This window comes from Lissotriton vulgaris, chromosome 9 (assembly GCF_964263255.1).
Source record: "Lissotriton vulgaris chromosome 9, aLisVul1.2, whole genome shotgun sequence".
Classification (NCBI taxonomy): domain Eukaryota; kingdom Metazoa; phylum Chordata; class Amphibia; order Caudata; family Salamandridae; genus Lissotriton; species Lissotriton vulgaris.
In genome coordinates, this window is record NC_141697.1 from 1,061,198,356 (window position 1) to 1,061,224,592 (window position 26,237).

At 40.1% G+C, this 26,237-nt stretch overlaps 1 protein-coding gene across 1 annotated transcript in view; it reads left to right on the plus strand.

The window, feature by feature from the left end:
* The window catches only part of FRMD4B (FERM domain containing 4B), a 515,943-nt gene that overhangs the window by 363,985 nt on the left and 125,721 nt on the right, over positions 1-26,237 (plus strand). The window contains exons 8-10 of the mRNA XM_086939027.1: positions 10,380-10,463; positions 19,522-19,587; positions 25,880-25,937. Of these exons, the coding sequence (XP_086795153.1) occupies positions 10,380-10,463; positions 19,522-19,587; positions 25,880-25,937 (208 nt within the window). The remainder of the gene's footprint in view (positions 1-10,379; positions 10,464-19,521; positions 19,588-25,879; positions 25,938-26,237) is intronic.

Consider the following 26,237-nt stretch of genomic DNA (forward strand, 5'->3'; position numbering starts at 1 on the left):
ATAATCAAATAGGAGAGGAGTTAGAAGAGTATAAATAAAGTGCATCATAAATACAACCGTAGTTGTGAAAAAAAATAGTATGTTACTATATAAAGAAGTTGTAGTTTCGTGAATCGAAGTGGAAATTTAACCTTAAAGAAGGATGATGTTAATTGAGTCTCAATTGAGTGTTCAGGTTTGCCACAATTCAAACAAAACACTGAAAAAAGAGGTCACTCTATCAGCTACTTTGTGATTGTTGCGCATATGGTATAAAAGTGATGCAATCACTAAAAAGTGATGCTTATAGGCGTGGAGGTCCATAACAGTTATCCTCAGAAGCGCCTCTCTACTTGTTAGAAACTCACTCCTCAGAGAGGTGGGAGTTACAGATTTTTTGGATGATAACAGGTTCTCCATGTGAGACAATTGTTTAAAAGAACATTGGTGAACTCGCTCCAGTAGAATCATTTGCCTTTTAATATAGATGATCATGTTGAAAGGTAGTTCTGCAGGTGGACAGTATATTATACCTACTATCACCTTGTTCGTGTAACCTTTATGTGGAGTAGAAACAGGACAGTATTTCATGGTGTATGGGATTATTTAGAGAGTTCCACTGTTTTGGTATTTATTAGAGAAAAGATTTACCATATTCTCAGTTTTAAATGTGAACTGGATCACCATGTACTTGTGTGTAAACAAGAGTGGACAAGAAAGTGCTAGTCATTTTCACTTTAATATGTGTCTTGCTATCTGTATAAAACAGGGCTATTGCGGATACAGTGGTCAGTAAGTTGCGTTTGTTGTATGAGAAATTTGTTGAAGCACTGAGGCTTTTAGTTATGTTTGTACCTGTTTATATATTTGCTTTACAATGTTGACGTCACTTTGTGGATACATGTCTGTGCTGTAAAATTATTTCAATATGGCCCAATTGTGTGAACTATGGTCAAGAAGGTGGTACTACAGGTTGTCGACTGGGAAGTCTGTCTTGTGGAATCTTCAGACAAGGGTATGTAGGTAAACTCAGTTTTTCTTAGGATCCCAGTGCTGGCGCTGTTGAATGCAAGGGTTGCTGAACACCAAGACATCCTTATCTTTAGTCTAGCACAAATCACTTTCTTCCACGACCCATCACTCTCAATATCATTATTTCACTCTAGCAAGTTCTTTTTTTATCCTTGCATACTCCCTTTGTCGCTGGTGTTCTAAATTTCTCTTCTCCCTTCTTGTTTTGAAGCAGTCTAATGATAAAAAATAAGTCCCGGTCCCCAAAAATAAGCACCACCACCTGCAGCTCCCTGCACACATTAAGCACTGTGTTGAGGCACATGAGCAGTTGCCGGAGCAGCCAGACTCTTTTGTTGTGCAGAGGTGTTTCTGATGATGTCATCATTTGGCCGAATTTAGGAGATCTCTTGGTGGATGAGAGAAGAGGTTAGTCTCTCGATTCACAGCTTAAGTAGTTCGCGAGTTGATGGTTCAACCGCTGTGCTTTTTGCAGCAAGTTTCTCTGGCAGTTTATAATAACGCTAGAATATTTAATTGGGCAAGCTTGGAATGTTCCCAGGGACAAGAGAGAGATCTGTCAAACTAAGGCATAGATGCATCAAGCTAAAACCGCTCGCAAAGGGGCAGATTCTCAAAATCTTCCCCTTTGCGATTGGTATTTTTGCATTTGGGATGCATCATCCCAAATGCAAAATTCCCAATCAAAGAAATTGCAAAATTGCGATTACTTAAATAGCTATTGCATTTAAGGAATTTCAAATTGAGATTCCTTAAATGCAATGCATTAAAGTAAAAAAAATTAGTGATTTCGCTAATAGGGGGTGCAAATTACCATGAAGTTGAACTTCATGGTAATTTGCAAAAACTTTGAAAAAGGCACTAAAGTGCATTTTTCAAAGTTTCATTTTACATACACACATGCCCTTTGGGCATGTGTGTGTGCAAGATGTACCCATATGCAGATTTCAGGGGTGCAACAGGGTGTCCTTTTGACACCCTGGCACCCTTGAAAATCTAATCTCAATTTGCGATTCTCTAATTGAGAATCGCAAATTGAGATTGTCTTCCCATTCAATCCTATGGGCCTCTAGTCCCATAGGATGGAATGGGGAGGTATTCCTTAATTGCGACTCGCAATTTGCGAGTCGCAATTAAGGAATTTTAAGAAATCGCTATTTTTTAAGCAAGTTCTTCATGCATAGCATTTTGCTATTCCTTATTAGCGAATCCTTATTTTTCGCTAATAAGGAACCGCAAAATGGATGCTTGATGCATCTGGGGGAATGTGCTGTAATGGTAGACGTACTAATATTAACGTAAAAGTGCAAAATCTGTCAACTTTCAAAGTTTATATTATTAAGATACTGTAGGAATACCACACAAATAAAACACACGTGGAAGCAGGGCTCAAGTGCCAAGTTAATAAAAACACCAGCACATTTTCTCCAAATTGAAGTTTTTCCTTTGTCACCAATATGCGGTGGGTATTCACTTCATATTTCGAATGTCCATAGTGCAGATTTGTTTCAGGTGCCACCTTGCACTTTGTCGGAGTTTTTAGTGTGAGTTACTTCTTCATCCACATTGGCAAGCAGGGGCCAGTGTGGAGACTCGGCTTCAGATTCATGGCATGTCAATGGTAGACATGTGGTTCCCATTAGCATGGCCCTGTTATGTCAGTAAGGCCTCATCTACTAGGTAACAATTTATTTGGGAGTGATGAGCTTTGAAGACTGAGTGTTCAAAGGAAACAGATTACATGGATATGCTCAGAAGTCGAACCACTTGACTTTCAAGATCGGAGCCCCCTCAAAGCTTAAGAAAGCAGCAACGAGATGGAATGGAGCACATCCCGAAGTTAAAGCGCTCCATCTGTTGCATTCATTTTGTGTTTTGTGGAAGTTGTGGAATTTGTTAATGGGTTATCACAAACTAGTGCAGTCAGGTTGGCTACAAAGCAACATATGTTGTGTTTTATAGAAGGAGTGCATGTTAGTAAAGCAATGTGACAGATTTTGGCCTCGCCTGGTAATGTACCATGCCTGGTGAGACAATCTAAATAGTGTATTATTCAATTGTGGCTCCTGGTAAACAATATGTATGTTTTCTGACGGAGGGCTAGATTTTGAGTCTGCTCTTGCCTTTGCCTTCGCTTGCCGTACTCCAGACACTGTGCTCCGACCCATTGGATTTAAAGGAAGGGGAAACAATATTGCCAATGCCAAATATATGTTGGAGCACTTCTGTGTTGCCAGGTATACACCTTGTTAGGTTTAGGCCGTCTGACTTTGCAAGCTTAGGAAGTCCTAGGGATTTTCCTCCTGTGTTCCCCGTTGTGGCAGACAGCTTGCCCCAGGTTCTGTTAAGTGGCTTTGCAGGGCACATCGCAAATCCGAGTAAAAACTACTGTCATGCTGATCTATGGACTGCCCCACCATGGCCTGCCCAGCTCCTAAAGCAGGCTGTAGGATTGAAAGTGATTGTAGCGCAGAGACGTGGGTGGAGGCGCACTCTGTCCTGGTCGAAATAAGGTTGGATTCAGCACGTTAAGTAGGAAGGTCATGGAACTTATCAATTACGAAATTCACACCACTGTAGTTATTTAGGTTGTATTGTTATATTATATTAGTTGGTTGGGTCTCAATGTTATAGATTAGTATTTGTTTGGAGAAGACATCATGCAAAAGTATTTTGTTTGGTCTGAGGTGGAATGTAAAACGGTAATTGATTGGCTCTGATAGTCTTGGATCAGAGGTAGGTGGGAGCAGTAGGCCATGCACCAGTGGTTTATTTGGTCTGAGAATTGATGAACAATAGTTATCTGTTTTTTTTTTAGTATTGGAGAGCAGTAGATGAACAATAGGCAGTGACTGAACATAATAGAGCAACATGGTGGGCCCACTGTATAGTGCAGAATTTCTAAGCAGAACCCTGAGTGTCCGGCTGTAAGTCTATTCTAGACTGTCCCTAAAAGCAGTCAGTGTTTCCTTAGTCTTGGTGGTGGGGGGCGGAGGGAAAAAACTTTGTTTAGGGTGCCAACATTCCTTGCGCAGACCCAGACGACAGGTTAAGCTAGTCTTTAAAACTGTCCAGTAACATGATCACCTCTGGTTGTGGAGTAAAGGCAAACCGGTTGGTGGGGACTGAATATAGTGAAGTACTGGTTGACTGTCTGATAATGTAGTGGAGCTAATATTGGAATAAATTATATGCATTCAAAGCAGTAGAGTGTGTTTGTTGTAGATCAACAAATTAGTCTTGTAAAATTATGGTCAGCTGCTATTGCTGCAAAGTTGTGGAGAATCAGTTGACTGCAGCAGATGGTAGTGGGGCTATGGCATGCAGGATTAAGCAATACTGGAGCTCTAATTATCTGAAATGGAGGGTCGTGAAGCAGGATTAATCTATATGAATGTGAAAAAATCAGTGACAAAACTTTGAATATGTCATAATGTAAAACGTTAATAATAAAAGCCTTTTCTGACATTGTTTTCTTTTTTAAATCATGTTTTGATGGGGACATTCTGAAACCTTCTGGGGCAGATTATGAGTCAGAGAGAACAGAATTACCTCAGAATTCTGCTCCGCCTGAGTCCGAGTAATTAGGTTTTTCCACACCCAATTTTTCCAGGTATAGGAGAACCTGACTTCATTTTTCCAGCTGTTGAAACTGCTTGGAAAATTGCACGAGTTTCTGGCTTTAGTAGCAGCCAAATCTCAGTCCCATTTTTACCTGACATGGCAGGATACAGTGCCCACCCGCCAGAAAATACTATCACCTTCCCTTCCCTACTCTCTCCCCCATCTCCCCACATCCCACAACACCCTAGCATACATTCTGCTCAAAGCAGGTTGTAAAAATATGCATTAAAACCCCATGGAATGTACCTTTCTCACCAGGAAAGTCAGTCCCTCTTTGCAATTCCCCATCTTTCCCCATTCTGCGTGGTTCTCTTGGTAATTTCACAGTACTGAAGCAAAATTACCACAAGGTAACTGTTACCCCAGTAATGTACAACTTAGATTCAGGGCCTCTGTGTGAGCTTCCCTTTCCTCCCGCTGCCCTAAGCATACATCTTTTCTTTCTAGTAGATGGCTCACCCAACACAAGATATGTAGTTCTTTGGGCATCAGATTCCAGCACACTCCTCCCACGTTCTCTCTCGCTCTCCATGACTGAGATAAAGGGGGTACCAGCAGGTCACTATCCTGGCCTACAATGATGTAGATTCATACCCCATTGCATAACGGAGATACTTTTTGCCATCAACATTTCATCATTCTGATTTTCTTCATTATATTTCCATTTCAAAATCGTGACGAGAGTAGACAGTAGCATCGGGTTGAATTTGAAAGCAGCAGAACAGCGGTTGGCTGAACTTGAAAATACTTATTTACAGGGATTTGCAATGATAGAGCATAATTTTTCTTGGTTTAATAAAGTTGCAGTTGTACGGGGATTGCATTTTATTATTAAAAAGGAGGGGGGCATACATTTCCCCTCTGAGAGCCATTACAAGGTCTCAGGGACCCCATCTCCTTGTGGCCTCTTCTTATCATTAAAATGTAGTGGTTTAATCGGCCCTCCTCCCCAAGCTATTGCGAGCACCTGGCACCCCATCCCCCAGGGCCACAACCAATACAAAAAAGCCATGTGTGCCATGCCCCACTCAGGACAGGACAACCACAGCAAATGCAGATCTTGGGGCTGTGGGGGAGACGCCCAGGGACCCAAAAGCCCCTGCTGGCTCCCCTACCTGCACCCATCCCCCGTGCAGCGGTAGTCGGTTTCATTGGTTATAGCTCCTGCCCGGCAGAGCAGCAAGCTCACTGCTCCCATGGAGCAGGAGCAAACTTGTGGTCCCTGTGCACAAGAGCACGGACAGGGAGTTACATTTTTTCCTGTCTGCGCTCTTATGAGCAGGGAACAGCTGTGTCTTAGGGCATGGCTTTCCTGGGACACTGCTGCCATCAGGTCCTGGTTATTCCCCGAAGCGAGTGGATGACTCAGGTGGGGCGCCCAGGCACCCTGCCCACAAAAATAATCCAGTCCCTGGGGATGGGGACCCCATTGCCCTTCGAGGTCTCTGGAAGGGGGGCCCATGGCCCTTTCCCCAATTACTAAGTGCTTCAGCCCTGGGGCCTGCCATGCCTGTGGCTTCAGAATGCTTGGGGGGAGGAAGGCTGCATGCCACCCTCACCATTAAATTAAAAGTGATGGGCTTCCAGGGGATGGGGTCCCCACTTGAAAAGGCTTGACAAAATATAAATAAAGGAATTACTGTGAAGTGATCAATGACAAAGTAGCCGCTCATTTTACATTCACTGCTTCAGCAGGAGAACGCCCCATAATGCCCTGCAAGAGCTTTTTAAAAAAATATTTTTGGAAATGCATGGTACCCCTATAAGGAGGCGGAGGCATCAATAACCTTTTTTTATAGGTTTTGGGGTGGGGGCTGCAGGGAGCACAGAAGCCCCCTAACTTTTTTGTTTAAGTCTCCTGGGTTTTTGAATCCATAACCCCAGTAGAGCTTACAATTATTTTTAACGTACCCCAAGCTGGAGCTGCATGCTTGCCTGCTGGAGTGCAGGGACTCTTTGTAGTTGATTCATTGGCTGCACTTTGTGCCATGAAAAATTGTTAAAAGAAGACTCAAAAACATGTTCATGGTTCTTTAAAAAAATGCTTTATTGAAATTGATTTGTGACAGTCACTATTATAAACATTGCAATGTGTTGTGTGTGTATATAAAATATACATTTGATTATAGTTGTTGGTGATTTTTTGACAAAAGCAGTAGGTCTGCTCTGCATGATATATGTTCTCACACTGACCGCCTTTATAAAGCCAATAGACCCACTTGTGCCCAACTCTATGCCGCGCACAGCGATGGCGCGATGGACATCTTGCCTTACGTTATAAAAAATCACAGAAATTCACTGAAAAAACAAAGGTTAAAGTGGCATTATGGTCGGGAAATGTAATATTATCTTACTTTACATTAAAAAAAACCCTTAGAAATTCAGTGAAACAACGAAGATTATAGGGGAAAAACAGTTTGGTAAAAATTTACATTAAAACTTTACCTTTTAAACTAACAAAACCATCCACATTCACCATTCATAGTTATCTCAAGGGACTGTAACTAGTGCCCTAAAGTAACTATAAATCGAACCCTCACCAAGCACTGTTAATTACCTCACAAATTACATCACTCATGACATGTTCTGTGACATCATTGATAACATGACTGCAACATCTGAAATGACATAATTGATGACAACATTGTGAATGGTGCGAATGTGAGTTATAGTTACTGTAGGGCACAAGCTATGGTTACTTGAAATAACTGTTGAATTTCAGTGGTGTTGTTAATACATTGTTTTAACTGACATTTTCACCGAACTGTAGCGTCACCTTAACCTTTGTGTTATTTCAGTGGGAAAAAAGTACATATACGTGTAAAGGTTTATGATATCAGAACCCTTTGATGGCAGTATTAGACCACATTACACAGTCAACCTTTATGTACTCTCCATTTCTCTTCTCTCTCTCTCTCTCTCTCTTTCTCTCACATGCATACACACGTGATGCGCGGCGCACCAGTTTACTAGGGTTCACTATTGGATCAGTTGACTGGGCTAGAATAGCGGATATTTCAGGTGTTTTTAGAAAAAGCAATAAGCTGTTTGAATCACCATACATGGCATTTTGGATCTCCAAAAAAAGACCAGATAAATGGAGAATTCCTGGGGATAACTTTAAAGAGCATTAATGTTGCATTTCAGTGTGGGCGAGGATAGCTTCTTGCTTTGGAAGCTGCTGCCTGCCATAGCATGTGGTGCAAAGGGCCAGGGCACATCTTCAAAGTGCGTGGGCTCTAGGGACCTATTACTTCAACAGCAGACTCACTGAGTCCTTGCTGGGTTTCGGATCTGCAGATGGGGTCCAGATTAGCCACTATGCTCTGATTTAAAGGGCATCTACGAGGGGCTATTTGCCTTTCCTTTTCCTGGGGGATCAGCTTGGCCTTGTCGATTCTTATCATGACCTCATCCCTGCAAGAGTCAAAATTCTGTTCAATCATAGTTTGCATCCATGTGATTGATGTTCTTATTATATATGATTATATATTTCCTCCTATTTTTCTTGTATGTTGTTGGTATGTTGGATTAGCTGCACGTAGCTGGAAATTCGTATTCGACTACAATCTTCACAATATGTGAAAATCCCCCATCATAGAAGAAAACAGGAAGGCTCTTTTAAGGAAACATTTTTTGCTCAATATTTGACTGTTCAGTAATAGAGATTAACATGAATCCCCGTGTTAAAATATCACTGGACGTAAGTATGGCATGACTACCATTGGTGATATGTTTTTAAACTTACTAAAGTTATAGAATAAGGTAGCGGAGCAAAGGTGATGTTCCATTACAGAAGGGAAGGCAGTAGCAAGAGGTTTATATTTATCTATTTACTTTACAATCTTGTAGAGCACCACTGTGATATGGATCAGTTGTCAGTGCGCTCCTCATCTAGCACCAGAGATTAGTAGCCATAACTGTACAACCGTAGTATAAGAGTAAAGTGAGAGGATAGAGGAGTGGAGACAAATTCCTTGGGCGCACCCCAGGTGATCCCCTTGGGCCCTGATTCCAGTACCTTGAGAAGGCCTTTAAACACCATGAGGTTTAAAGCAGGTGTGACAGCAATGTCCTACCACCCCGCCCCGGAGGTAGTACACATTCTAATAAGGTCCTTGAATCGCCACTAGCAGGATTGTCCAGACTCACACTGTCGCCCCTAAAAGTAGTGTAGAACACCCTGTTCCATTTAACCTCAGTTACATTTTGTCACTCAATCCATGTGAAGCTGCCTCTTTAAAACAGTAGTACGTGGATCACATCTCTGCCTACAAAAGGAAATTCCTAGGGACACTCACTACTGCGGTGCAGTAAAACGTGTCCTCTTGTTTGCGGCATTTTGGCATTTTCTTTCCCTCAACTTATAAAAGGCAGAAGCAGTGAGGGTATCTGTTGCCACTCACAATAGAGAACTCCTTATGACAGCATTGTGATTTTAGCCGCTCAAATAGTGGCAACTTTTATGTTAAAGAAATTAGGATCAGTGCTCCATGGTTGCACCAGGGGCATTACAGACTCACTGAATGTGAAGACAGTGTAAAATATGATGTGCACACTTGCCCCTTGTACCAGTAGTGAGACGAAGGCACCATTAGACCAGAAATAGGAGGCTACCACTGAAATGGCTTTGGAGCAACAGCTGTTTTTAGGGTATATCTTAGTGGGGAACTTGGGGTACTTCTGCGAGTGAGGCATCTTAATAGGTAGAGCTATTTGGTGGACACTCATACGAGTAAAACTATAGATGCATTTAAAGAATCTACTGAGGTTGTGGGGGTGGGGAGAGACAGACGACTGGAGGTGATGATCAAGCAAGCATTTTGGAAATGTCTGTTCTCTCATACAGTCTCTAAAGGACCGTGTTTGTGTGTGTTGATGAAGTTAGGTTGATAAATGTGATATAGTGAATTTATTTAAAATTGTGGTAAATTATGGATTGTGGTTTCCCTTGCACCCCACACTGGTTGGTACCTGAAGGTGTGTAGTAGAAACCACTTGCAAAGCTATTGGAATTTATTAGAATGATTGTAACATGAACAGCCCCCTGTGTGGGACTGAAATACAATGCTCTTGAACGAGGAGCCAGACATAGTTTGTATGAAAACTGGAGTTAGTGTTACTATTGTTGGCTTCATTGAGGCCTTGCGGCATGTCAAATAGCTAGAAATAATATCCTAGGGCGTAAGTGACATGCTCCAGCTCCCTCCATGGCCTCAAACACTGAGGCCTCAGGTTCATAGCCTGCCAGGAGTTGCTCTCTCTTCATATTCCTTAGCAAGTTTTGCATCTGATCGCTAGAAAAGTGTGTCTTTTATGCAGTCCTTTTAATCAAAAGATATGTGATCCCAGGACTTTGAACTGCTGTCGTCTGTTTCACTGCACACTGCTTGCACTCCTGCCAAATTCTCCTCATTGACCTCAATCTGTCAAACCCCTAGGGTGTAGCTAGATTTGGTTTACATGGTGTTATGACCATTAGACTAAACACTATCATTCTTTGTTCGTGTAACTCCATGGCCGCCTCTTGTTTCAGCCCGCTACAGTGGTGATGCTAGTGGTGTGTATGACTCTGTTTGTAAAGATTGTCACTAGAGAACGTGCCGTGAAGCGGTTTCCATGGTAGTGTGGTAATACAATGCTAGCGAGCCAGGTTTCGCCTGCTACACCTAGCCGGTTTTACCTTGAAAGAGTTGTATGAAGGATGCCTGCATCATGTTTACCTTTACTCTTCTTATTTTCAGCGATGAAAAAGCAAGGAATGATTTGAAGTCCCTCCCTGCCCTTCCAACCCGGACACTGCAGGAGCACCCCTCCCTTGCTTACTGGTAGGTTTTCTGCAAGTGCAATAAAACCTGAATAATAATGATCAGCTAAGATTATTGATTTCTGTCCAGCAAAGGCGGTATTGATTCTCAAAACAAATCCTTATGCACAGTTTCACCTGATCAACTCCAGTTATGGATTTAAGCTGTGCTGAGTGTATGTATTGAACGTAAAACTGGCTTTCCCCATCCTTACTTCTAGATGATAAATTTAGCATTGCCTTAAAACTGGCTAAGATGAAGGAGTGAGGCATGTGATTCAGCAGTAGGTTTCAGAAAGATATGCCCTTAACTTCAGGCGTGAGCAGAGACACATGTATTAGTCATTCCTGCATGCTAATATTAAGGATTAGATGCTCTCATGCACTTGTATTGTTTTTATTATGGGAAATAAGAAATATGAAACTAGCACAATAGGCACACATGTATACAGTGGCCCTCATTACAGGACCTCAGGAAAACCAATTAAAGAGGTCAGTGTCACAAATTACAGTAATTACCGGGTTCCATTTTACAGCACTATTATGTGCTTTCATCTATGGAATGGTGAATTAATGAGGAAATCAGTGTTTGCACACTGACTGTCGCAGATTTTTACGACATTCAATGCATTTTTGCATGGAAAGAGTCTGCCCAGATTTAACTGGTTCACGGAGAACCCCAAACTTAAAAACACAAACTGTTTACCTCATAGCTCGTAATAGGGACTCTAAGTGCTGAAGACTCATATTTCACCCAAAGCAGGATTACCTAGAAACCTGCAAAGAAGCACTTTGTGAAACGTGCGAAAGATAAAAATTGACTCAAATCTCCAAATAGCCACTTCAATGCAATTTTTGGTTGGTGAGTAAGATGTCAATATTACATACACTCTTTCCTAACAGACAAGCAAATAAAACTACCCAAGCACATCTGCTTCTGAAGACTCCCGTGCAGAAATCAGGGGACTGGCAACCCAACAGTTTCAAAGAACCTAGGGATCACCACACACCCTAGATGAGACCGCCAAACCGCTTAGATGATAGTCTCCAGGCTACCCTCCAATTTCCATCAATTTTTTTTTATAGAAAACAGAAGAACTGGTACTCTTTGTCCAGAGTACATGTTTGCTCCTGAAAAGTGTTGGTACTCTACTATCAATGTATATGGTAATAGTGCTGAGAAGTGGAGGGACTTTCCCTTTCAAATTAAAGAAGTGCTTGTACTAATTACCGGAGAATGCCTGCCCATTTAAGGCACTGCTATGCTAGGTGATAGAAATTTAATTTTACATGTGGCATGCCCACAGTGAACACAAAATGTTAGCTACTCGCTTGATTAATAGTTATGATGACTACTTCGGTAGCACACATTAAATAGTCCACAGATGCTTGAATAAGAGATGCTCTTTTTATTCAACTCAGGCAGCTAACTGTATCTTTAGTAAGCAGCGCATCTGGTAAATCATGACAAACGTATGAATCGACCTACTTCCCAAATGTTCGAGGTTGTGTAGGCAGTAAAGACACCACACATAACGAATTCTAAATCTGAGGATTGTGGGGCCTATTCAGGAACTGGATTTTGTATGTTTAGTAGTACTACAGTCTTCCTATTAACGCACTATAAAATGCTATTCACAAACCTACGTGCAGAGGTTGCATTTCTGTGTCTTTCTGTGTGAAGATCTCATCCCTGACTATGGAGCCTCCCCACCGTAAATATCCGTTTTAGTTGTAAATAGCGGGAAGGACGATGAGTGGGATTGAAAAATGGGGAATACTTACTACAAAATGGGAGGGGTTAAGGGAGGAGTAAGGAGAGATTTACGGAAGTACGCACACTCACTCAAAAAAGAGCAAGCCCAGTCCTATTCACAAACTGTACTTCTAAAGTTACTACAGCCAAAAAGATCTGGAACAGTCATAAATATACTACAACTAAGAGGTTGAGCATCTCCAGCACCATACTTGGCAATCCACTGATACTGCAAAACCCCTTTGAATGAAAATAACGGTGGTAGGGACTTAAAATAAAACTTCTAGGGCATAATGTTAAAATTAATTATTTAAACTAGTTGAAAATATAAATTAACAATATAAAGTTACAAATATCTCGAATAGAAAATTTGTATTCAAAATAATTTAATAACCTGTTCTTAACTGTAACATTACTTTTTATTAAAATGTAATTACATTACTGTTAATAAATGTTATATATCACGTCTAATCATTTTTAATAACCAATATATGCTATTTTTTATACCTTAAGTGGGGATTCTGTTTATAATTTAAACTTCTGGAAAAATAATTTACATTTAATGCTTCAAGAGCAATTTAATTTTGAATGTAAATTAATGTATTAATGCTGCAACTTTTCATATTGTTCTACAATTAAAATAAATGTATAAAATGACTTAACATTAGACATTTTATATTAAAATGTTTGCACTTTTTAAAAAAGTTCAGTAAACATTTACACTTTTCTCTATACTTTACTACATGTCAAAAATTACGTGTAGTAATTTTAAACAGTTTTTTATATATTTTTAAAATATTATTTAAACAATTGTATAAATATTACATTTTTTATGATTTATTTAACCCCTTGCGTGCTGCTGTTGGCCGACGGCAGCACTACCTCCCTATTGCTGCCATCGGCCAAAGGAGCCCCGCCCACTCTTTAGAACGCCCGCACCGTGGCGGAAAAACCGCTGCGGTTAAGGCATTAAAAAGTCCCACCTAAAGTAAAATATTTGTATTTACATACTATGTGTTCAAAATTACAAAAAGCTCTGCGTACAATTAATTGGAATTAATTTTTTTTAAAAACATTAAAATATTGTCTGTCTGATTAAATAACATTTATTTGAAAAAAAAAAAAATATATATATATATTTTTTTTTTTTCTGTTCAGATTTAGAAGGGTTGTATTAGCCCATCCAGGGCGCAAATCTGATTCAGTAGAAATTCCTGTGTGCGTTAACAATGTATAAACAATGATGGTAGATGAATAAGAACATCTATATCCCAACAGGCAGGGTATAACCGTGTTTGACGAATATATAAGCATGCATGCACTTTAGATATAAATTCATTGCTTACCTGAATGTTTTTAATCGACACATCTACATACCTCCCATTGCCTGCAGATCCTACAAACGAATTCTTGAAAGTACTTGATACAATTCTTAATAAGGCTCTAGAAATGAAATGGATCACAAACAAAACCAAGGATTATCTCTTCAACAGGTTTCCACGTAGACCACGTCTATACATGCTCCCAAAGATACACAAGTCTCTGAGGGATCCACCCTTGAGACCTATTGTTTCTGGATGTGACTCTATGCATGACTCTCTAGGAAGATACTTGGATACTTTTCTGCAACCCATTGTTAAATCCAGTGACACCTATGTGCAAGACACCACACATTTGCTCAACATTCTCTCTTCCATCAATATTCCATTAGGAGAAGAAATCTGGCTAAGCACTGTAGATGTGGTAGCTTTGTATACCTCTATCCCTCACTCTGAAGGCATTGAGGCCATCGAATGGGCACTTTTGAGAACTGATGAACTTAGAGCAAACAGAGTGTTTCTATTGGAGATTTTGCAGTTCTGCCTATTTCACAGCTACTTTCAATGGAAGAGTTCTTTTTTCTTGCAATCTAATGGGACCAGCATGGGTTTTCCGGGGGCTCCCAGCTACGCCAACATCTTTATGATGAAATTCGAAATTGAGCATATTCTATCGAATAAAGATTGGTTTGATCATCTACTTCTGTTCAAGAGGTACATCGACGACATCCTCATCATTTGGCGAGGTCCACGTAACACACTTGAAACCAAGATACAAGAGCTTAACACTATACATCCTAGGATTCAATTCACCTCCCAAATTGAAGCAATGAGCATTCCCATTTCTTGATGTGTTAATCACGATACAAGACTCTAACATCACCACCTCTCTTTTCACCAAAAAAACTGATAGGAACAACGCTCTGGCATACCAGAGCTTTCATCCATGGTCATTAAAACGCCATCTCCCATACAGTCAATTTTTGCGCATCAAGCGCATACATTCTGATGAGCAAAAAGGCATACAAACGATTGAAAAATACAAAGAGAAATACAGTGCAAGGGGATATCCCCCATCAGTCATTCAAGAAGCTGAAATCAGAACTCGAGCAGTCACACGGGAACAGCTTTTAAAAAAAACCCTGAAGGCATCAACTACCAAGAGAGAAGTATTTGTCTCTACTTATTCTACACAATCACCACAGTTGAAAAGCATCATAACCAACAGATGGTCTCTTCTACAATCGGAAGTGGATTTTAAAGATCTATTTCAGAACACACCCATGTTTGCCTATAGGAGAGCAAAAAATCTTAAAGAGATTTTGAACACTCAACTGACTCCTCAAGTCACTTATAAAGGTTTGACAACTTGCATGAACTGCTCCAACTGCAGCAACATGGTAAAGGGGAACATGATTCATCATCCTAGATCTGGCAAATCTATCCATCTTAAATTCAACGCTACTTGCACTAGTCATCACCTAGTGTATTTCATCAAGTGTCCATGTGGTCTGTACTACATTGGCAAAACTGAGAGACCCTTAAGGATAAGGATCAATGAACACAAAAGTCGGATTAGGACTCAAACCACGAGCTCCCCCATTGCTGAACATTGGCGTAACCTTAAACATAACATTGCATAACTGAGATTTGGGGTACTCGAAGTCATTGATGTACGTCCAGATAGGGATTGCAACAAATACTTGTCTCAACGCGAGATGCACTGGATTTGGTTTATGCAAACTCTGACCCCCTTGGGTCTTAATGATAAATTTGAACTTGCTTGCTTTCTCTGAACAGACAATTATATGTGCACCTTATAATGCTCTTGATATTTCTCCAATGGTTCTATTCCTTCTTTCTGTATGTATTCAAGTCATGCAGTATTTCTTTCACCTTGCCATGACAGTTACATTGCCAGCATGTATGTATTTTTGTGTCACCACTTCGCTGTTACTTCGACAAGTTGCTCATATGGACCCTTTGGTCACTTTTTCCATTCAATGTTTACTTTTTTCCCCACTTACAAATGGCCGATCACGCGCACCGACACTTGTGTCCTTTCTCAATTTCCACTTTTCCTTCTCGGGACTTTCTTTTCACGTATATGTTGGGCGCCACTCTGACGCCGACACTCACTCCCCTCAGGGCACCGGGTTTGGACGCTTCGCGGCTATTGCTGCATTCGGTAAGACACGCGCACGTTTCTTTCTCCTTAAATTCAACACTAATGTCTATCTTTCACTGTCTAAGCCTCGTCTTTGCATTTATTGCAGCCTTCCGCGATCATGTTGAATACTCCGCCCACTTCGTAAGCTCCGCCGAGCATGTTCCCTGTTGTTCTGTAGACTCTAATTCATTTGCATGTTTCCTCAGTTGTATACACAAGTATGATTTCACTGGTTGTTGATTTATTACCATCATTGGGTAATTGTGCACTCGGGTTGTTTCCACTTGTGCCGGGCACCACTTTCACTTTTAGATCGCATTCCTCACTTCATCTCCGTTCCGATGTTTGTATACAAGTTTGATGTATTTCTGCAGGCACGTTTTCAGGTCCGTTTTGTTTCACTCGGTTCCACCTTGAATTAAGTGTTCCTGGGTAAAATTTTGCGCATGACTTTCCTCACCACCACCTTGCTTGAGTAAGTACTATGCCTATTGCTGTGTCACACATATAGGTTTAAAACTTGGTTTATATCATTTTTTCTAGATCCCCTGATGAAGGGCTTCTTCTATAAGCCCGAAATGCATTGGGACTTGTAAATTTCATGGAATTTGAAGATTGCGATTATTTACCCTGGATTTTGTGAATTTCAACATTGTCCTTGGATATAAACCTTTTGCATCATGATCTCAATACAAATCTAATAATGAACTAAAACCAATGTTCTATTTGGTCAGTTTCTTTCATCTGTATACTTTGAACATTTTTGTGGATAAATTAATGAACTGAACAAGATTTAATACGTTTTTTGATTTACACTCCTTTGAGTGATCACGCTGTGCACAAGGCTACTCTGACTCACGTCTAGTATTCCCTTGCATTTAATCGGCACTGAGCACTTTATATTATTACAACGCCATGAAATGTATATATGTTTGCGAGATTTGCACATTGAAAGATGGCTGCCATGAAATGTATTTTGAGAATGTTAACCGTCATTGATTTCCATGACGAGCTAGCTTTAAATGGCGTTGTGCATTGTAACACTGGTGAACACTGACGAAGCCTTTTGGCGAAAAGCGTCTGTTGTGGGGGTAGGGGCTTTAATTAAACACTTTTGAAATCGATGGTATGGTGTGCTGGTCTTATGTCTAGCCAGACTGGAGTGGACTGTTTCGGAAAAAAAAAATATATATATATGCATTCAATTTAATTTATAAATATTTTTATGAGTCGCAATAACATATTTTAATGTAATATTAATTTCTATGGGATTCTATTTCAAGTCGTTGTCACCATTATTTTATATGGGGGGTTTCACTATCTTTGTTTGGTCATTTGTGACGCTGGCCATACTACTGCCCCTTTTTGCAGGGGTGTTTCTGGGGTGGAGTCATGAAAGTGTAAGCATGATGTTAAGCTTGTAGGTTTACTCATATGTAACTTTACTCTTATGAATCGACCTCTAAGATCGCAAGTCCAAGGTGTTTGCAAACTAGCCTGATCCTTATTTTCAACTCTTAGTGTACAGTGCATTGGCTTGATGTTTCTGGTTTACATTACTGTGTTCGCCCAGCAAAAATCAGAATATGCACACAGAAGGGGTAAGTAGCTGTTTACTCTTTTCGATATTTCGGAGTGAGGCAAGTGTCCCACACTAGAGGATTTTAGAAGGATTGTGAATCTTCATATTCATTGGATTTGTAGTGATTCTTCATCCGATGTACACCCACATTACATGTCAGTGTAAACGTTTGACTGCTTCACTTTCTAAACAACACTCACAAGCACACCAGAGGAACGCATTGACGCTGATATGAAAACAAATGTAAAATAATATTATTAATTATGGATATCCTCCTACAATGGTAAAGCAGATACATCCTTCTACTTTTCTCCTACACAATGCCAGAGTGAAGATGTGGTCATGTACATGCACTTAATAGTCAAAATTTGTTTTACTCAAATTTCTTAGCTAACAGGGAGACCGCGTTTAAAAAAAAGGTCTGGACACAAGTTTCAATTATGATAATGCACGATTACATCCAAATTCCTAAACATCAGATTTGATGGGTCAAAGATGTGAGAGATCACAGGCTTGTGTGTGCGTGTTTGTGTGTAATGGGTAAACTTGTTGAGTACCTCCGCCCGGACTATCTTGGGGAAAAAACAGCCCCATTGTAATTCCTTTCCTAAATTCGATAATTTTTCTATTGTCTCTTTTCAAAGCAAATTGCCCCTCAGTATTCCCTGCCATTTTAATACACTGTCAGTTTACCCCCTGGGTTTTTAGGATCTTTAGGTTAACTTTGAGTAATTATTTCACTTCATTCTCTAAATTGTGCTTTATTGTTTTCGTGAACTTTAAAAATGGATAGCAGGCAAAAAGATACACCTTAAATTCCCACCCTGTCTCTACACCCTTTGCAGTGAAGGATACTGGGGGTCTGCATATCTTATATTGCTTCCCAGTGCACCATAAAGTAATCTGTCAAGTAACAAACATAGCGCTTTGAGCCTTTTCCCAGTCATCCCACCTTCACATTTCTTGAGGAGCCTCTTTCTTCAGTCCTATTCAATAAACCTGATTATCAGTTTATGCCCCTGGAGGAAGAATATGGATTAGGATGGCCATCTCACTCCAGGTCCTTACTGACAGTGTCTCTCACTAATCATTGGTTTCAGGTGTTTTAACCTGATTGGTTAAATGGAAGTAAAACAAGATTACTACAGCCAGAATACATTATTCAATCACACAAACATCCAGGATCGGAAATAGTGTCCATAATGACCTGAAGGGAGGTGGTCACCGTAAACTGGACTAATCCTTCAAAAGCAGGCACTGCCCTAGGCGACCGCATCCAACTTTTTGCTGTAAAGTGGGTCATGCGTCTGCATATCTAGCTTACCAATTCTAGACACTTTTGGTTTGCTCACAAACATTAGAAAATTTGGAGATATTTGAGTAACTTTCTCCATGAGCAGTATACACCATAACAATTTTGCTTACTGGCATGCATTCCCTTCAGTTACATGGACACATCATGCATGGCATGATTATTATGGCAAGTATTTATGTAAATGTATGTGGTTCACAGAAACAAAGCATTTTTCGTACAATTCCTACCCTTAAAAACCTCTTCACTTGTACCTGTTTGGACCACTAGGAAATACTAGAGGGATTGTTGGGTTCCCATTTTTCGAAAAATGAATTTTGTGTTAATTTGTATTGCCTCCTGTTGGCCACTACTTAACCATTCACCTAGGCAAGTCCACTCTTCTTCCACAATTTGTATGATAAGTTTATTTCTTTATTTGAGTGGTTTGGTGGAGTGCTGAATCGGCGAGACGCTCATTATTCATATACTCAGTTGTATTGTACACATAAAGAAAATATAAATTTTTATGCATTTGTAACATATATTCCATACATACAGATCGTAAACACTCAACTAGAATTTCTTTCTTTTGTAAGATGCAGCATTTTACTCATAAAAAATTGCGCATTATTATAGAAATATGTACTTTTGGAGACAAACTCCTTTCGTGAATCTCTTGGCGATAAGATTTCATTGGGTTACCCTTTTTAAGTGCTTTTTCTTTGTTTACCCATTGCATGACGCACCGTGGAAGTTCGTGGTTTATGAGTGCTTTTCTCGCTCTTCCAATATAATGTTGCAATAACCAAATGAAACGTTCGACGGCAAAATACACAAATTTGTATTATGAGAAGAAAACGAGTGCAATCAATTATGTTTTCTTACCTTTTAAATCAGTATGCTGCCAAAAATGATTTTGTTACTCAAGCTAAATTTATTTTCTTGTTTGTGTTTTTCAGTGAGGAGAGGGTGATAGAACACTACAGAAAGCTTAAAGGGGTAACCAGAGGAAGAGCTATTGTGCAGTGAGTATTTTTTAAGATCAGTATTTTGTTTCATTTTAGCATTTGTATAATGCTTACTACCCCTATGTGTAGGGCTGATGCACTCACAGTGATACAAAGCTACATAGTGTGGGGTGTTTAGTTGCAAGGGCGTTGATTTTGTTTTTAGCCTGTGTGGTAAGTGTTTTCAAGTTGCGCTTGATGATCACTGAGATGTGGTTATCGTGTCATGGGAGGTAGCGTCTAAAGGTGTGATTGGGAAGGGTATGTAAGAGGTAGACACACAAATTATAATTCTAGTTAGGACTAAACCATATAGACAGCTACATTGCATAAGGTGGTAGCCTAACCACAGGAGCAGTGTGTGCTGTGTGCGTTAACACCAAAAAGAGGGTAATTAGAGATAGCCCGGTAATCCATATGGCAACATCCGTAAGGCTACTAACTTTGGTTTTGGACTAGGTAGAAATGTTGTAGGGAAACATTAGGGGCCGATTACGGGTCTGGCAGTCCATGGAAGTACCCCATCACAACTACAGACTTTCTACTTTTTCTGCTTAGTACTGTAGTACGTTTAGAAGTATGACTGAACCGTTGAAGTCCCCCAATGCAGTGACAATATTTGGGCATGCTGTGAATGAGCAGCTGCTTGCTGTCTTCTGAGGGTACCAATCTGTGCTGTCTTCCTTCCCCGTTCTCTAAAGCGTAACTGGCATTGCCGATTCAGGCATATTCAGTGAGGCAACCACTCACACCACATCTGTACATAAGTGCTACAACTCCAGATTTGCAGAATAGCAGAAGCATACCTTATACAAATGTGTGCAACACTGATATGAGGGTAGCTGAAGAATCTCGTGGGAGACGTTTGTAGCATCCAGTCTACTCAACAAAGTCTGTAATTCAGCAACCCCATTGATACACTGCTACTCACTGGCTCTGCATGGCATTTATGCATGTTGTTTTTCTGGCAAGATGTTATGCAAATAGTGTGGTTTTCTTTCTTGATCCATGAAGTGCAGAGACATAATCTACACAAAAAAGAGTGAAAAAGATGTTGATGCTTGACTACTGTCGCTAATAGTCTGTCAGGCCAGAACAATGTTTTCAAACTCAAGAAAGCGGGCATGTTTGGCTGTGGACAAGCAGTCGCTCCAGACAACAGCTAGGGCTGCTGGGATCCCCGTAATATGACTTGCAGACGTAGCAGCGTTCTAAGCTGGCAGCCACACGCACTACTTCCTGATTCAGGACTGGTCTGTGGTGACTTGGGTGAAAGTGACACTGTGTCCATATACACCAAGAACAGAGAACACAGCATCCAATGTTGTATATGAAAATTGTCTTATGTCCCCACAGCAGTTTTCCCTCAATGCAGTGCTTATTCGTGTATAAAAGCCACAATGACCATTATGTTCTTGCATTGCATCTCTAGGGGAAACTGGTACCTATGCGCTGTTGTACTGCGCCACACGAGCTGCTTACTAGTCTTCTGATTCATGCTTTCCATGCCACTGGAATCAAGCTATCAAGGCTGATGAGGGCTGAAAGCCAGAAACCGGTCCTAGGATGCTTGTTTCCAGTCCAAGGAGGACCTGGCTTGGCAGTTCGGGCTGGACTGTTCCCATGGGGCACAGGGTCAAGACTGATTTGCATATGGCTGGGTTCAAACTGGAATGGCATGGTAAGCAAAAAAACGATGGATTTAGGACTAGATCTCTGTACTGGGGTGAATGTATGACATTGTTCTGCATTCTGTCCATCAACTGTTGTTTTTGCATTTAACGAAGTCTTTGCCTGCTCCTTTTGCATACCCATAGACTTGATACTCGGTGCTGCTGGTCGCACTTCCTTCCCACCACTCTTACATGCTTGTGCAGAATCTTTGAGCACATTATCTGCCGGGCCCCTCAGGTCCAGATTCTCCAGATTCGGTCTAAGCTCTTATTCCGCACTCCGGAAGCTTTTTGTGCTCTGGCTCCTGCAGTGCCGATGTTATTGTATGAATTGTTTGTTACCTTGACTCTTGTATTCCCTACCTCGGTTTTCTGTTGCCAGTGAGCTCCTGGTTCCCCTCCTCCCATTGAACAGCCTGTGCCAGTGTAAGCACAGTCATTCTCCAACACATAGGCCTGCCTTTATGAGTTGGCCCATACATCGTTCCCTGCTATTACCTGCAGGCAGAGGTGAAGGTTTGCTTTGCTTCTGCTACTTTTTTTCTGACTCTCCTTGACAAAATCTGAGTTAAAAGAAAGCCTATTAAGACCAACATGCTTCTTTATAATTCCTGTAGTTATGATCAGATAATAACTTTTGTTCTGCTGACACTTTTAACCTAAGTTTTAATTAGGCCCTACTCAGAATAAATAAATAAACACTCACTACATAACTCTTTGTTTAAATGTGTACGGACACAAAGCATATATATTTCCTATCAGAGTTGTTTTTCTATGTTTGAGGACTTTAATGATATTTGTTAAGCCTTCCTTAAATGCGAAGTGAAGGACTGGCAAGAATTTTTCACAGTTCTGAAATGTTGAGAATCATTAGGTAACAATCTAGAGAGAGCCTTGGCGCTGCCAAATGTTTATGATGTTATGCAAATTACTTATTGCATTAAGAGGATATTAAGCAATGTTTCATGCCTGGGCAGAGATATGGCAGCACACATATCCTGTGTACGCCAGCCCACAAAATTAAATTCAGAGTCATTCTGACACATCAGTCAAGTTATCCACCTACTAACCAGCCGCAATGACAGTTACGAAAGCATTTTTGCGTCTATGGTCGTTCACTGTTTTAACTACTTTCAATGCAGGCTAGTCAACATAGTGGGGATGTAGCAATATGACATCTGACTTCATCATTGCACTGTAATTGTGGTATGTACGTGTTCATTTCAAGAGGGATGATGCTAACTAGCCTGTGTAAGTGGTTCCTGAGATCTTCTCTGTCCACCAAGACTAGCAGACCAGTTGATGATGATGATGATGATGATGAAGCAACTTATATCGCACACGGATACACCTAAGAGTGTCTGGGCTTGTAGCAACAGGTCTGACATAGAGATCTAAAAAGATATTAGTTTTGCACGAAAATTCATTTGAAAAGTATAAAGGGTGCAGCTGGATAAGCAAATTTGGAATTCTGATCTTTTTTATCATACCATGTAGACTTCTAAGTTGTTTTATGCAGTCTTGGACCATACGTCTGTGAATCTCTTTTAGATTCAATCTTAGACTGATAAGATGTAGGACCGGATCTGAACCATTTAGAAGTATATAAGTTGCCTGCCCTGGTATTGACCTGTCCAATTTAGTATTGTGTATTTTTTAACTGACATGTACCAATATTTATATTCCTTTAATCCTTAAGAAACATCAATGTTTCTCTTGTGTTGAGCCTATAAAAGTGTCATCACCACCACAGTCTTATTTTTTCCCAAACCAACAAGAATTTAAACCTTCTTTTCTATTAATAAGTAACAAATGACAAAATATACTCTACTACAGGAGTGTTCTATTTAGACAAGTTCTGCAACTTATATGACACATATAGTTTAGACTAGACACTGATAAATGTTCTAACTTCCTAGCTTTTTTAGGAGCCCCATTGCCATTTGCAAATACAGTCTAAATCAAACTGCAAACAGCCTACAATGTGGCTTGGTGTAGTTTTCGATGTAGAACTGTAGGTATGTTGCCCTATTTAAAAATACATGTATCCTGGAACCTAGGCGTCAGTTCAAGATACATTGAACTCTCTGATCCACTGAGGAGAGAGAGTACAACCACTAATGCATATTGACTGGCTACTTGAGCATGTATGTGGGGGCTTCCCCTTTCATAGAGACATAAGGATTTGGCTGTTTAAAGGATTACAGGAGCGCAGAAGCTGGAGTGCTTCATAGGAATATTAATGTTTTGACCTTTCATCTCCCGTCAGGTGTTTAAGACTTTTGAAGTGCATGATACCAGGTCTGAGAAGTAGACTAGGTCTGCATTTTGCTGCAGTTTAATTGATCAAACCCATGATAATGATATTAATTACACCTGTTACTCAAGGGCTTTAATTATGCTTTTAATTTCTCAGAAGTCAAGTAGAGGAATGATGAGTCTGCACATAGTAGTTTTGTTAAGATGATGTGGTGTGGCTAAACACATGAATGAATACATTTAATTAATTGAGGGTTCCAAGACAAGAGGAGTGCCAATCACTAATCCATGGGTGCCTGTAAAAGTAACAAAGGACAACGAAGCCCCGAACTAGCTAGCAGGTTTAATTTTCATGGTCTCGTGTGTTTACAGCTTGGTTCTGCTACTTTGAGGCATTGGGGCCTATGGAATTATGTCAGGGACTGTTTATCTGGAATATTGCCATTGTGCAGGCTTCATATCACCCATGTTTCAGATAACGTTTGTCTCTGGTCGCTGTACTCTTTTTAACAGAAAAATTGTGATATCCCATACTTCCCCTTCATTTGTTTATATGGCCACTTCTGAGCTTTATTTAAACTAAGAAAGGCACTGTATCCTCTCCCAAGACTTTTCTTGTGCTTTGCATATCCTTCATCGCCTTGATGCTAGCTATACCATTTGGTGGTACTTTCAGAAAAGAAAGAGCAGCTGTTCATAGATGGATTGCTTCTGATGCCAGGTGTTTCCATCTCACAGACTGATGCGATTTACACCAGAGCAAGTAAAGCATGTGTGGTTTTCCAAATGCATGTTGTTGCTTTGCAAAACTACAGAATAGCTATAGTGGTAAGCCCTGATACTTGATACTTTATCCAAAACATTTCACAGTTCAGGGAAAAAGTCCTTCACAAAATTTCAAAACTCTTCCATAATGTATTCCCACATCACATGGTTGGAAATGTTACCTCTGTGTGTGTGGGGGGGTTGTGTGTGTGGTGTGAGTAAGTCTGAATAATGGGACTTCTTAGGTATTCGATATGAGTATTTAAAATACGATCGCATATCTTTGATTCTGAATTGATATGAAAAGTGGTTGCAGTTTTTGAAGATGTATTCCCAGTGTGAAAAAATATCTTGGCGCATCTCAGCCATATGATAAAACCATTTTGGTATTGGAGTCACTTTTGCAGCCATGCGAAACTGTGGTGTTCACATCATGTAAAGCCCCCCTGTTATTTGTTACCTTTTGCAAGGGCATTTAATAATAGTAAGCGCTACTGTTAAAACAACTGTGGCACAGCCTGTAAAGAATTATTGCTTCTCTACCTAAAACAACTGACGGACAACTAGTAATGACATTATTAGTCACATTGTATGTGATGGTACAAGTGATCTCATCTAAGGTTAGTAGCATTTCCTTTGTGGTGTTATAATGGTATAGTTGCAGAGTTGAAGTTAGATGTAGGTTATCTATCAAAACCATATTGTGACTTCAACGGAAGGATGTTTTTTGGTAATTTTTCTGTGCTTCTTTATTAATACTGAGAAGTAACTGATATTAGGTGCTAATCCTATCATTTTTGACATAAGATTTTAATTACTGCGTGCCTTTGTGCGTGGATTGCGATTTCTGTTCATTAGCTACAGACTATTTGCATTTTTGTGAAGAACGGAAAGAACTAAGAAAAGTGAGAAATATTGGAAGAAATGTGACAGAAGAATATGAGATGAAAAGTGAACACAAGCAATAGCAAAGAGAAATAAAATAGAAAGAAAAGGACTTCTAATATGGAGATCCATATCTCGAGTGACATTGCAGGAACACTGGGGCGTTGTGAAGTTGAGTGTATATAATCTAGGTTTGATCTCGAATCCTTTGTCATAATTTATTTATTTATTTATTTATGTGATTTTTAAAGCGCAGCAATTACCCGTGGGTGTCTCGGCGCTAGGAGCTAGATCTATTACCAGTGTCTTAGAGAACAGATGCAGAGTTCTATATCTGAGGATGCTTGTTAGTTCATTGAGAAAACAACCATGTCTTGAGTTGCGTTCTGAAGATAAGCAATGTGGGGCTAGATTTTATATTGAGAGGAAGAGAGTTCCATAATCTTGCTGCTGCAATGCTAAAACGTCTGTCTTCCCAATTGACTTTCCTTGTTCTGGGAATTTGAATCAGGTGTATAATGTATGCAAGAAGAAGAGAATGTGACAAGCGTGTGTGCTGACTAGAAAGGGAACTATGTATCTGGTGCTGCATCAACTTTACACAGAGCTGGGCACTTAAAATATGGTTACTTAAGTTGACTGAGTTAGGACAGTGGCATGTATCATTAGTCATATAGTGAATAAATATTTTACGAATATTCTCGAAATCCTTCTATTTCTGGTTTCAGGTACATGACAATAGTGGAAGCGCTGCCTACTTATGGAGTTCATTATTATGGAGTAAAGGTCAGTCAGATTTTCTTAACAAGTTCTGGTACATGATCCTATTTGAAAAAAAACTTCATATAACACATGAATGATATCTTGGTTACTTAACTTCTGGTATGATTGTCTCCTTGCACAAGAACATGAATTTTCTTTTTCGTGAAGCCAGGTGTTAGTCATGTAAGCAACATAAGTTCACTGACGGTTTCTCCTTTTCTGAGTATAGAATAGATCACTTTCATGTTTGATGTGAAAGAAAGAAGTGAAGAGAGGGGTTTTAATTTACTCAAAAACAATTATTGACTGATATCAGAAGATGCC